Source organism: Chanodichthys erythropterus, chromosome 3 (assembly GCF_024489055.1).
Source record: "Chanodichthys erythropterus isolate Z2021 chromosome 3, ASM2448905v1, whole genome shotgun sequence".
In the NCBI taxonomy this organism is placed as follows: domain Eukaryota; kingdom Metazoa; phylum Chordata; class Actinopteri; order Cypriniformes; family Xenocyprididae; genus Chanodichthys; species Chanodichthys erythropterus.
In genome coordinates, this window is record NC_090223.1 from 22,950,354 (window position 1) to 22,963,452 (window position 13,099).

Consider the following 13,099-nt stretch of genomic DNA (forward strand, 5'->3'; position numbering starts at 1 on the left):
ATCACAGGAATAAATTACATTTTAAAATATATTCAAATAGAAAACAGTTATTTTAAATTATAATATTTCACATTATTCATGTATTTTTCATCAAATAAATGCAGCTTTGGTGAACAAAAGACTTTTGAATGGTAGTGTATAACAACTGTCTGCTAATTGAGTGTTTTTACTTCCATACATTTGCACAATTTTCTGTATATGAACAATAAAAATAAAATCAACTTTTTAATTTATTATTATTAAAATAGAACGACTTAAGTGTCACATAATTTACTGCAGTTGTTTCATACAATAATATATATTAAGACTTGCTGTATATGTATAAACTAGCAAAATACAGATTTATATTTGTAAAAAAACAAAACAAATCTCATTTTCAGTGGTGTTTTTTTCCAGCTAAAGGATGAAAGGTAGTATTGGGGAGCGCAGAGTGGGATACTCTTTGAACTCCTTCAGGTAGCTGCGATGCTTTCCTTTGGCCCAAACCGTCATCTGTATGAATCCCACCACAGTGAAGAACAACACGGGCACACATTGGGTCATCAGTGTGAATCCAAGCCAGGAGCCCAGCTACAAAAGGACAGGAACCACAGGTCAGATTCTGTGACTTATTTACTCTGTGTGACCAGTAGAGGTCAGCATTTTCATTATTTTTAATGGGCCGTTCCTACAGGAGGACACATTCTTGTCCAGGAGGTCTATGGTGTGGCAGGGATGATGTATTTTTGTAGGCCAAAACCGTAACGAGTTGCATTTAAGTACTTGTGATTCAATTGTCCTGAAGTGAAACTTATTCTATGACATAAAATACAAGGGTACTATCCCTTGTGATTTATTTAAAAGTGGCCAAGTGGGAATATAGCCACGCCCCCTTTCAGCGCTGCACTCGTTGTGTTCTGTTTTCCGGTTTGTATTTCCACAATGTGTTCATCAGAAAGAGGAAAGTCATATACTCCTATAGGATGGCTTGAGGTTTAGCAAAGCTTGGGCTAGTTTTAATTTTAAAGTGAACTAATCCTTTAAAGGATTAGTTCACTTTCAAATGAACTTTTCCTGATAATTTTTTACTTACCCCCATGTCATCCAAGATGTTCATGTCCTTCCCTCTTCAGTTGAAAAGAAATTAAGGTTTTTGATGAAAACATTCCAGGATTTTTCTCCATACAGTGGACTTCAATGAACACCAAACAGTTGAAGGTCAAAATTACAGTTTCATTGCAGCTTCAAAGCGTTCTTCGTGATCCCAGATGAGAAATAAGGGTCTTATCTAGAGAAACCATCATTCATTTTCTTAAAAAAAATTAACATTTTATACATTTTAACCATAAATGCTCATCTTGAACTAGCTCTCTTCTTCTCTATTAGAATTCCAGCAGTATAGACACTGCTAAGTGTATTACTGCCCTCCACAGGTCAAAGTTTGAACTAGTTGTTATATACTTGCACTAGCATATTGTATATGACAATTTAGTTCAAACTTCAACTGTTTGGTGCCCATTGAAGTCCACTATAAGGAGAAAAATACTGGAATGTTTTCATCAAAAACCTTAATTTCTTTTTGACTGAAGAAAGAAAGACATGAACATCTTGGATATCATAGGGGTGAGTAAATTATCAGGAAAATTTTATTTGAAAGTGGACTAATCCTTTAAGTACATAGTCTTCATAGTCTTCATAGTACCTCACATCATCACAGAGCTTATTTTCTGCAATAATTCAAAAGTAAGTGGAAAATCCTATTGGGTTTTTGTTGAGGGAGATTCTTAACTTACGGGTTGATCTACAAAAACAGGTCATCACTGCGGCACTCTCACTCACACCACAATCACTCATGGGTCTCACCTCATATGTGTAGTTTGGGCAAGAAACAAGTACAAATATCCATGTAAAAGGATTCTTGGTTGGATAAGGAATCTTCTTATTCTTCGGGCCTTTATTAAAAACAAAACAAAAAAATGCATTACATTCAGAAAGCCATAGAGGTTACATTGGGATTTATTCTGTGTAGCTCTTACCAGATAGTTTGAGACTTCGCAGAGCCATGTGAATCGAGAAGCTGCCGAGTTGACAAAACTGCAAAAATCACAAATCAGTAACTGAAGAACACTGATAAGATAGATACACGACACATTACAGGAGGAGGCAGTGCAGTGGAAAGTGCTTACTAGAAAGATTCCCAATGCTGCTTTCACCTGCTTCTCCCCATAATCTGCATGTAAACAGATTAACTTTAAGGACAGAAGTTCAGCACATTGATTCAAGGTACAATAATCATCTAAATGACAAAGAGCAGAGTTGAGTGAGGTATTACATACATGGCGGTGTGTAGAGAGGGTGATTGATGTAGTAAGCCATCCATGCTGCAGAGCACCAGTAGAAGAAGCAGTTCTGTTGAAGAAACAATATTGCAATTGATTTACAGACTCCCTGTTTTAAAAATAAAAGTTTCATTTAAATTCTGTGATTATTTTTTATTTTGCATGTCAACCATATCTTCATTTCTTCCAACACTGTTCAAACTTAATCTTCTAAACCAGGGGTGCAAAACTCCACTCTTGGAGGGCCACAGTCCTGCAGAGTTTAGTTCCAACCCTGCTTCAACACTTATACCTGTAGTTTTCAACTTGATTAGCTTGATCGGGTGTATTTAATTAGGGTTGAAGCTAAACTCTGAAGAGCTGTGGCCCTCAGGAACTGAGTAGATGGGTAACTAAAGATGGGTAACTTAGGGTACGCTTACACAACAACAATGTACTAAAAACACAAAAGTTTTGGATTGCATTTAAAATGAAAATGACCAAAAACGCTGTATTATTCATGCCAATGCAAGCTTAAAGACAGTGTTTCCTAGTCCTACGCAAAGTTTTCCCTTGGAATTGGGCTACTTTAAAACTGCTGCTGTGGGATGTTTTTCATGTCCACGGGTTAAAGCGACCCTAAATAACATGATATTTAGCCCCTGGAATGCAAATTTTACCGGGTTAACCCAGCAAAAACACAGATTTTACCTACAGAACGTGATTTTTCCAGTGGACCACCCTTTAAACATGATTGGCCTAGTTTTGAGTAGCAATGGTCTGGATTTTGTTGTGAAAACCTGGCAACCCTGTTTATAGACTGAACAAATGTGCAAATTCGTGTTTTTGTAGTTTATACGGAGAGGATAACAGCATTTGGTTGCAAAAGTTTGCATTTAAAGGACGCCAAAATGCAGTTGCCGTGAAAATGAACAGCCAAAACGCATAAAACATTTTCAGTTTTTAGTTGAAAATGGTGTCGTGTAAACAACCCCCTAAAACTCAGATAATTTCGTTGAATTAAATAAAGAAACAGTCTGTAGAAATATATTCACATATGTTTCACTTGAATCGAATCATATACACTACCATTCAAAAGTTAGAATACTTTTATCCACCAAGAAATCATTAAATTCAGTCAAACGTAACAGCAAAGACTTTTATATCGTTAAAAGATTTATATTACAAATTATGAAATTTTCATTTATCAAAGTTTCATATATAATTTAAAAAAGTATCAGTTTTCATAAAAAATATGAAGCAGCACAATTGTTCTCAACACTGATAATAATCAGAAATGTTGCTTGAGCAGTAAATCATCATATTAAATTGAAGGATCATGTGACACTGAAGACTGGAGTAATGATGCTGAATGATCACAGAAAAAAAAAAAATGTTTTAAAATTATTTTAAATTGTAATATTTTACAATATTTCTGTTTTAGTCTATTTTTGATCGAATAAATGTAGCTTGAGAACAAAATATTTCTTTCAAAACATGAAAAACTTTTGAATGATAGTGTATATAAACATAAATAACACTGAAAACACACACGCATCCTCACTTTAAAAATGTTCCGCATCGGCATGGTGCCGTGGGAGAAGCGATGGACGAACAACGTCTCCAAGATGCGCTTCCCGTAGTGGAAGGAGTGACATATACAGGCTATACTGTGGAAAACAGACAAACGTTTGGTGTAATATCAGATCATCAAATAAAGGTTTACTCTCGAGAGACATCAATCAAATGCTTCTCAACATAACTCCCAAAATACATATGTGGGTCAGTATTTTGGTGGACCAGTAGGTCAGCTGTTAGGAGACACTGTCCATGGCCTGAATCCAGCAGACTAAGAGAAAAGTCACATCTGAGGGCAGTTGGCTTCATGATACTTACTGCACAACCAAATGCTTACTGGCGGTGAACTCATACTTGTGAGCGTAGATGAAAGGGAGTCGAAAATAAAACATCAGGTATATGACAAGTGGTCCAATGCACTCGACTAGGAACACCTGCAAACACACATACACACTGATAAAGTCAACAGTGGACAATCTATTTTAATAATGTAATGGGAAGTATGTTAAATGATTTTCAGGGGAAAAAATGTATGTCAGGAGGATTTGTTTTTTCCACTAACTGGATGGTGAAAACTGGGTGTTACAAAAACCTTTTGGCAATGGAAAACTTCTATGGATGTTCTTCATGGAACCACAGATAAAGAACCTTAATTTCTAGGAGTGTATCATGAACTGAATTGTACATTATAAGACAAGGACATTCAATGAGGAAGTAAACATGACCCTACACAGTAACACTTAGTTCTTAATCTGGAATCTGATTGGCTGAAAGCCTTTTCCAGCCATGAGATATTCTACTAATATCACATTTCACAATTTGTATAACTCCGCTTGTTTCTACCGGATCTATACTGGCAGCATTTATCACAGCGAGCAAACCCACACTAATTTTACAAATACTAAAATCTAGTTGTTTAAACCTTAAATATGCGATTTATATATAAAAATAGCACCCATTTGAGAATTTGTTTAGACATTTTTGGAGATGGGAGCTCCAGGCCGTCGGCGTCGATTCAGCATTTGTGTACCCACAGAGAACAGCTTTATCTCAGCCAATCCTTCTGGAATTTTCTGCTGGCTCTTATATAGATATATGGTTAGACATGATATAATATGTTTCTGGTATATAAAATGGTCTTATTAATCTATTACTTGTTCCAGAGCGAATCAATTTGGCTGAGGGCAATGTTAGTTTCATACCTTAACATTTTTTTATTTAACTTAAATCCTGTACTAACTAAAGCTCTGCTTTTGTACTTATGACTGAACTGACTTCTTTTGTTTATTTCCTATTGTAAAAATTTCTTATACTTTTACAATGGCTATTATTGTTCATTTAAATATTAGTCTTATTGTTCAATAAATAATATTTTACTTTATATAGACTAAATAATATGCCATATTTAATAATGAGAAAGAATCCGTTAGTGATTGCGATTTTGACTATTAAATTTTTATGCCGTTAGATGGCTGCAAAGACTGTCTGTATGAGTGAGTCAGTAGCAACGGTTTTTATATTGAAATGAACTGCAACAATGTTGTAAAGGACATTATTTTTTACTATAAACAGGACCTTATGAGATGCAACCTACAATTGTATTGACCAGCTCTGTCATGGGAAATCCCCTTTAAAAGGATTCAAAGACAAAGATATCGCTTTCCTCAGCAGACATTAAAAAAGATTTTATTACGAATATAAGATTAACTGTCAACTTGAGATTTGAATCTGTAGCGGAAGGAAGTAGTTCCACCCAAAATAGTGTTTTTTTTGTTGTTGTTGTTTTTTATTACACACTTGTGCCAACAAACTGTTGTATTAAAGCTATATAACACAATGGGCCCTATAATACAAGGCGCAGCACAAGTGTGTTTTCTAGTTTGCGTCTGGCGCCGTGCGTGTTTTCCCGTTCCGCGCCACGTCCTTAAATTAGTAAATGCATTTGCGCCAGTTAGTGCGCCCATGGGCGTGCTGGTCTAAAAAAGAGGTGTGTTCAGGCGCATTGCCAGCGCATTGCTATTTTAAGGAGCTAAAAATAGACTGCGCCATAGACCAACTCAAACCTGGTCTAAAGTCTAAAGTCAATGGCGCAATATTTTTTTGTTAGAGCGCGTTGGTAGAAACTTCGCCTCTGCGCGCCGACTTTGCTTATTACACACAGGGATGCGCATCACACAAACATGCCAAATATTGAAAACAAAAAGATTACAGTGTAAAAGAATATTATTGTGTAGGCTACATAAATATAAAAATGTAATGATGAATAGTCATTGCGTGTATTAGAATTAGGCTACCTATTTTCAGTTCAGCCTATTATTACTTATAATGATGAACGAAACTGGATAATTAATTGAACAATCATACCAATACACACACATATATATTAACTGACTCATCGCGCGGAGCTATTTGAAAGCCTGCATTTGCAAGCCCGCTTTAACTTCACGCACGCGCAAGCGCATCTCGCTCTTAAAGGAACACTCCACTTTTTTTGAAAATAGGCTCATTTTCCAACTCCCCTAGAGTTAAACAGTTGAGTTTTACCGTTTTCGAATCCATTCAGCCGATCTCCGGTTCTGGCGGTACCACTTTTAGCATAGCTTAGCATAGTTCATTGAATCTGATTAGACCGTTAGCATTGCGCTTAAAAATGACTAAAGAGTTTTGATATTTTTCCTATTTAAAACTTGACTCTTCTGTAGTTAAATCGTGTACTAAGACCGACAGAAAATGAAAAGTTATGATTTTCTAGGCTGATATGGCTAGGAACTATACTCTCATTCAGGCGTAATAATCAAGGAACTTTGCTGTCGTATCATGGCTGCAGCAGTGCAATGATATTACGCAGCGTCTCTCACAAACGTCTCCATGGTTGCAAGGCACGTTCCCTGTGCAAGCAGGGGCTCACAGGCGCTGCGTAATATCATTGCACTGCTGCAGCCATGGAACGGCAGCAAAGTTCTTTGATTATTACGCCTGAATGAGAGTATAGTTCCTAGCCATATCAGCCTAGAAAATCACAACTTTTTATTTTCCGTCGGTCTTAGTACACGATGTAACTACAGAAGAGTCAAGTTTTAAATAGGAAAAATATCAAAACTCTTTAGTCATTTTTAAGCGCAATGCTAACGGTCTAATCAGATTCAATGAACTATGCTAAGCTATGCTAAAAGTGGTACTGCCAGAACCGGAGATCGGAGCCTATTTTCAAAAAAAGTGGAGTGTTCCTTTAAAGGGAATGGGAGATGACACTCTGATTGGTTTATTGAATGTTACGCCCATTACTCATTAAGAGAATAGGGACAACCCATTTCAAAAAATGCGCCCCGGGGCACGGACCGTTTTTCCGTCGTTAAAATAGCAAAAGTGGATTTGGACACGCCCTGATTGCACCTGCGCCATGCGCTTTACACTTTGCATTTAGATCGTTAAAATAGGGCCCAGTATCACACATCAAACTATAAAGAAACAGATATATAAATGAAAAACTATGTGAGCTATCACAGAATTCTGGGAATGTCAATTTATGTGTTTTTACTGTAAATGATAAAAAATATGTTCTTTTTCACTTCCAAAAACTGTATATTTAACAGTATTTTACAGTAAAATTACATCTAATGTGAAATGTTCCATTAGATATATTTCAGTTTTCACTGTATTGAGTAAGGGAACATACCAATTAACAGGTTTTTACTGTAGCCATTTTTACAGTCATTTACTGTTATATTTATGATCATTTGTGCAGTGTATGTGTCCCATGTGCTGACATCATCCTGCCCTGTGGGAGTCAGTACAGGGGTGGGCTACGCATGCAGAAGGTGAACTGGAGGTGAACGGGATCAACACCTGCAGGGAAACAGTGCCAGAGAGATTACATGTTCTGAGAAAGAGGATTGATTACAAAGGAGGTGAGAGAAAACCGAACCAGAGGACTGCACATACCTTACAACCACTGAGCTGACTTTTACATAAGCTGGACAGATACAAGCAAAACTTTCACCTACTAACATGCCAGTGAAAAATTAGACACAGATCATAACACTAAATCTAAATTCTGATTGGATGAGCCAATCTGTTCTGTCAATGGATCTGTTCTGTCGTCATTTACTCACACTCATGTGTTTCAAAAGCTTTTGGTGCAACACAAAAGAAGTTATTTATTTAAGCAGAGTTATGTCAGGTTTGTTCTCTTTTATGGACTTTCTGTTCGAATCACATTTTGTTTTCTTTGTTCTGTTTTATTTTGTTCCCCACATTCCCATATTTCATTTGTTGCCATGGTAACCTGTTGCACACCTGTTTCTGGTTGAGTTTGTCATTCCCTTGTGTATTTAAGCCCTGAGTTTAATTCTGTCCGTTGTCCTGTACTGTCTTTGAGTTGAAACCAACAATGTTATGTTTTTGTACTACTGCAATTCCTGTTTTAGATTATCTTTGTTTTATTTATTGATAAAGTTAAATGGCTGATATCAAGATTTATCCTCTCCATGCTCCTTCATTTCCTTCTGCTTAGTTCAACCATCATTGTCATTACAGCAGAAATAACAGAATATCTTCTGAATATTGTCTTGGACAATGGGGGCCCATGACAGGTTGTGTGTTGGTCAGAACACTCACAGTTCCCCAGGCAATCTGAGGTCCCAGGTCTCTGAAGTAGAAGGTTGTAGTGGTTCCCACTGGGAGCTCCTGAAGGATTTCCTCGTCTCTTAAGGGTTTCCCTTCTAAAACCAGCAATATAACACATTGCTAAGAGATCAGCGATTAACTTATATTTTCACATATATTGTGTATCCCAAAAGTTTATGGACACCTTTGGTCACAATTCATTTCACTTCTCTTTAAACAAAAAATCGTTACAATTTTAAATCAACTATACATAAACACTGTCAGTTTTTGGGATTGACAACCACATTTACCTACAGGTGAGAGTCTTGAAATGTCTCATTCAAACAGCAACGTACAGTAGCGTCTCGAATACTGTATGAACATGCAATGTGAGTCAAGCCTGTATTCTTTTACCAGTAACCACCCAGACAGCAACATAGTGTGGGGCCAGATCCGGCCCATATCTGGTCCGCATGTAATCCACATGTACCAGATGTGGGGCGGATCTGGGCCACACTATGTTGCTGTCTGGGCATAAGTGACCAAAGAATATCAAAGATGGCAACGTCCATAAAACCGAAAAGTCTTATCACTTTTGATACAACAAGGGTCCAATCTAGCTGCAAGTTCGACCTTTACTCACCCTCACCCACACCTTTCCTAAGTGTACATGACTTTCTTCTAATAAATGCCTGAAGTGAAGTGTAAAAACCGCCACCCAGTGGCCTTAGGGAAACTTTGAACTGGGGTGACATACGTTTAAATATAGCAGGTAAATATAGGAGAAATATGGCAAAGTCATGAACATGGTCTATATGTAGTCAGTTCTCCTCTTCACACTGATGTAATTCATCACTTTTATAAACACTGTTTGGAAGTTAGTCGGACCGACACAACAACAAACGTGTAACCAATCAGCATTAGGGGGCATGACAGTCGAGGAGAGAGAACGAGCAACAGGGAGATTTGAAGAACGACTGCAGAAAGAGAGATGAGAATATCTTTGGAATGAAGGTTTATGACTTGGCAAGTGCTTTAGGACCCGCATTTATATTAGAAAAGCTTTCTAGCGCTGTAGAGAGCTAAGCGGGAAAACCTGAAAACCGATGCGGAGGCTGCTTTGATTCTGCTCCACAAGTGAGTAACACTGGGTTTGAGTGTCATTGATTGTCTGGAGCTGCTGTGCTGTTGGCGACAAACAACAAACTCTTGTTTGTATTTACTCTTGTGTACTGTACGTTCATTTTTGTGCTTCCTTGTCATCTGTAAATCTTCTGTGCTTTATTTTCCGTGAAGCATTAATTTGTTGCGCATCAGCTGTGATAAACAGACATCCACTCTCGCATTGCGTGTGTAACAGTGGCCAGATAGTGAGAGTTTTGCTGTTAAAGCACTGCGCACTGATGCCTGCTAGAAAATGAGGTGTTTAGTGCCATTGTTAGTGCACTCGCCTTGCATGCCAGCAGAGATCAGGGTTCAAGACTGACTCAGAACAGGGTGGTTAGGATTGGAGGGTGAGTTTTGGAGGCGGAGCAATGAAGAGAGGGGTGGGCTTGTTTGGGTTGATTTCAAATATTAACAATGTCCAACAGCGTTTTTGAAATATTGCTTACCCTACCTTTAACTATGAACATGATCCACTAACGTCTGGCAACCACAAAGTGCCCAAATATTTTTTTATATTAATTTTGAACACTATTGAAATTTGAAAACTATTGAACATTTTTTAAATAAATGCATAAATAATACAATAATAAATGTTATGCATGCCACTTGTTTTAAAGGTGCCCTAGAATTAAAAATTGAATTTATCTTGGCATAGTTGAATAACAAGAGTTCAGTACATGGAAATGACATACAGTGAGTCTCAAACTCCATTGTTTCCTCCTTCTTATATAAATCTCATTTGTTTAAAAGACCTCCGAAAAACAGGCGAATCTCAACATACACCGACTGTTACGTAACAGTCGGGATCATTAATATGTATGACCCCAATATTTGCATATGTCAGCTCATGTTCAAGGCATTACACAAGGGCAGCCAGTATTAACGTCTGGATCTGTGCACAGCTGAATCATCAGACTAGGTAAGCAAGCAAGAACAATAGCGAAAAATGGCAGATGGCGCAATAATAATTGACATGATCCATGATTACATGATATTTTTAGTGATATTTGTAAATTGTCTTTCTAAATGTTTCGTTAGCATGTTGCTAATGTACTGTTAAATGTGGTTAAAGTTACCATCGTTTCTTACTCTATTCACGGAGACAAGAGCCGTCGTTATTTTCATTGTTAGGGAGCGCGTGATTTAAAGGGGCCGCACGCTGAATCGGTGCATAGTTAATGATGCCCCAAAATAGGCAGTTAAAAAAATTAATTTAAAAAAAATCTATGAGGTATTTTGAGCTGAAACTTCACAGACACATTCAGGGGACACGTTAGACTTCTATTACATCTTGTAAAAACTGGTTCTAGGGCACCTTTAATATTGTAATATAATGAAACAACGTTAACAAATGTACCATTTGTTTGTGTGTGTGTTCATATTTTTAATTTGTTGCCCATTTTAGTTGTAATTCACACATTTTGGTAGGCTTTTAAAGTTTTTAAAGTGTCCAAGTACTTTTTAAACAACTGTTATAAAGCAGATGTACTCACTTGGGTCCAGGCTTAAAGACTGTCTGGCAGGATACCAGTGTGGATCTGTGAAAATTGAAGCCTGACATGTAAGACTTTAAAACCATTATTTCAGTGTCATCAACTTATCAGTAGAAAGCTATTTAAAGAAAGGCTTTGCGATTTCATAGCTTGTTTAGCACAGAGCGCAACTTACTTGATTTGTGGAACATAGACTTAATGTCCAAAACGGTGGCTGTTGGCTCTACCTGCAGAAAGATAGATGTGCTGCTTAATACAGTATCTAGAACATTATAATAGCAACATATATAGGGTGAATTCAGATTGATTGGGGTACTTTTTCCAATTCATCTCAATGGCAAAAAGTGTCCCAATTACCCTGAATTCTCTCTCTCTCTCTCTCATATATATATATATATATATATATATATATATATATATATATATATATATATATATATATATATATATAGTTAACTACTGCAATTTTACTCATGCTGTCATAAATCAGGTTTACTATTCTCGACATGCATATCTAAGCAATGGATCTCACATAGGAATTCCTGGAAGCTCGGAGAACAAGATCATGTTCCAAAAGCAACATGACTAATGCAAAACCTGACCGATAGTTACCACCGTTACTACAAAGTTACAGCATGTGCTGTAGATGTACTCTCATTACTGTTGGCTGTTGCTATCTGTCATCAATAACAGCTGATGATTATTGATGATTTCTATACTTCTCTGTGTTATGTTCACCCTGTGAGTCGCAATTTAAGCACATTCCTATTTTAAATAAAGGCAACAAAGACACGACAATCATGATACTGTATGTAAGTAACTGTCTGTCCTTTGTATGGTATTTTTTGCTTATAAAATAAACACTAAAAAGCACATACCTTATCCAGGAGCATTAATTTTTCCCGGGTTTTGATATGTAGTATCTCCACCTCAAAGTAAACAATTCGTTTTGCTTTTTTCGGAGGTTTTGGTCTGGGCTTGGAGGGCGCCGGAGCAGGAGAGCCGTCATTCTTGGCAACTTTTGCCTCTAAAGCTAACGTATCCATGATGCCTCCTCAAACTTACTGAACACTGAATCCTGTGTTTAGTCCGTAATTCAAAGGTCTGTCACATCCCACATGTCACTCTTAAGTCCTCAAGTTCTTCATCATATATTCCAAAATCCAACTCAAGTTCCTCTTCGTTGAATGAACGCAGTGCAGACAGAGAGTATCCAGAGAGGAGGAGCGACAGAGAGCGAGTGCAGTGTGATTGAAATATCTCCCACCTCTTAACACCTGAGGGGTGGTCATCACAACCACTCCTCTGAAGATGAAATTTGAGAGTCCCAAGACATAATCCATGGCTTTTCATGAAGCTAAATTTATATGCTTGCCTTGCTGAATACCAGCCCCGTGACCTTGTGGGACTTGGACCATTCTAGTATAGGACGTTGCTCATACCTCAACAGTGCCTGGCTCTGTTTACCTCTGGTCAGAAGCATTTTCGTCGATCGAATCACAAGTGGACGACGCTAAATATTAGGGGTGTAACAATATTCAAACCGAACTGAAAAACCGCGATACACTACCCATACGCTACCGCGGTAGCCTACTAAAAACTAAATTCTTCCTTGATTTGATTAAATGGCTGTAACTGTAGCTACATGTAGCTATTCATCCCACAAATTTTCGGTACATGTCTTATGTGTACATGATTCGTCCTATTGCCTATAACCACCAATAATCTCTGCGTTTTGTTACTTTCGATAAGAAACAAATTGTGTCCTCTTTAAAATAGACCCTTTTCACATTTCCGGGTTTCTCAGAAGTGGAAGTCATCATAGATGGGTAAACTTTTATAATCAGAGACTTTGTTATATTTTTTTGTGTTTCCATTGCACAAATAGCAAAAGAAAAAATTCACAATAGTGTTTTCATAACGTTCAAAAAGAAGACAAAATAGAGAGTGATTGATAAC

At 37.2% G+C, this 13,099-nt stretch overlaps 1 protein-coding gene across 1 annotated transcript; it reads right to left on the reverse strand.

Annotated features, from left to right (window-relative positions):
• Nucleotides 1-163: 163 nt before the first annotated feature.
• Nucleotides 164-12,444, reverse strand: tecra (trans-2,3-enoyl-CoA reductase a). The gene is made up of 11 exons (XM_067381406.1): nucleotides 12,019-12,444; nucleotides 11,316-11,367; nucleotides 11,141-11,185; nucleotides 8,493-8,596; nucleotides 4,194-4,309; nucleotides 3,862-3,967; nucleotides 2,316-2,388; nucleotides 2,166-2,209; nucleotides 2,016-2,073; nucleotides 1,843-1,931; nucleotides 164-570 (listed from the first exon to the last, which is right to left on the reverse strand). The coding sequence occupies exons 1-11, from the start codon at nucleotides 12,184-12,186 to the stop codon at nucleotides 397-399; spliced, it is 1,029 nt and encodes a 342-aa protein (XP_067237507.1). The 5' UTR covers nucleotides 12,187-12,444; the 3' UTR covers nucleotides 164-396.
• Between the last annotated feature and the right edge of the window lie 655 nt (nucleotides 12,445-13,099).

Bases quoted from the DNA above. Each gene is read 5' to 3' on its own strand.
- tecra (XM_067381406.1), bottom strand. From the start codon at position 12,186: ATGGATACGTTAGCTTTAGAGGCAAAAGTTGCCAAGAATGACGGCTCT. The intron at 4,310-8,492 runs GTGAGTGTTCTG...GTGTGTTTGCAG, and splicing joins CTCAGATTGCCTGGGGAACT to GTGTTCCTAGTCGAGTGCAT. The intron at 2,074-2,165 runs GTAAGCACTTTC...TGATTTTTGCAG, and splicing joins CAGCATTGGGAATCTTTCTA to TTTTGTCAACTCGGCAGCTT.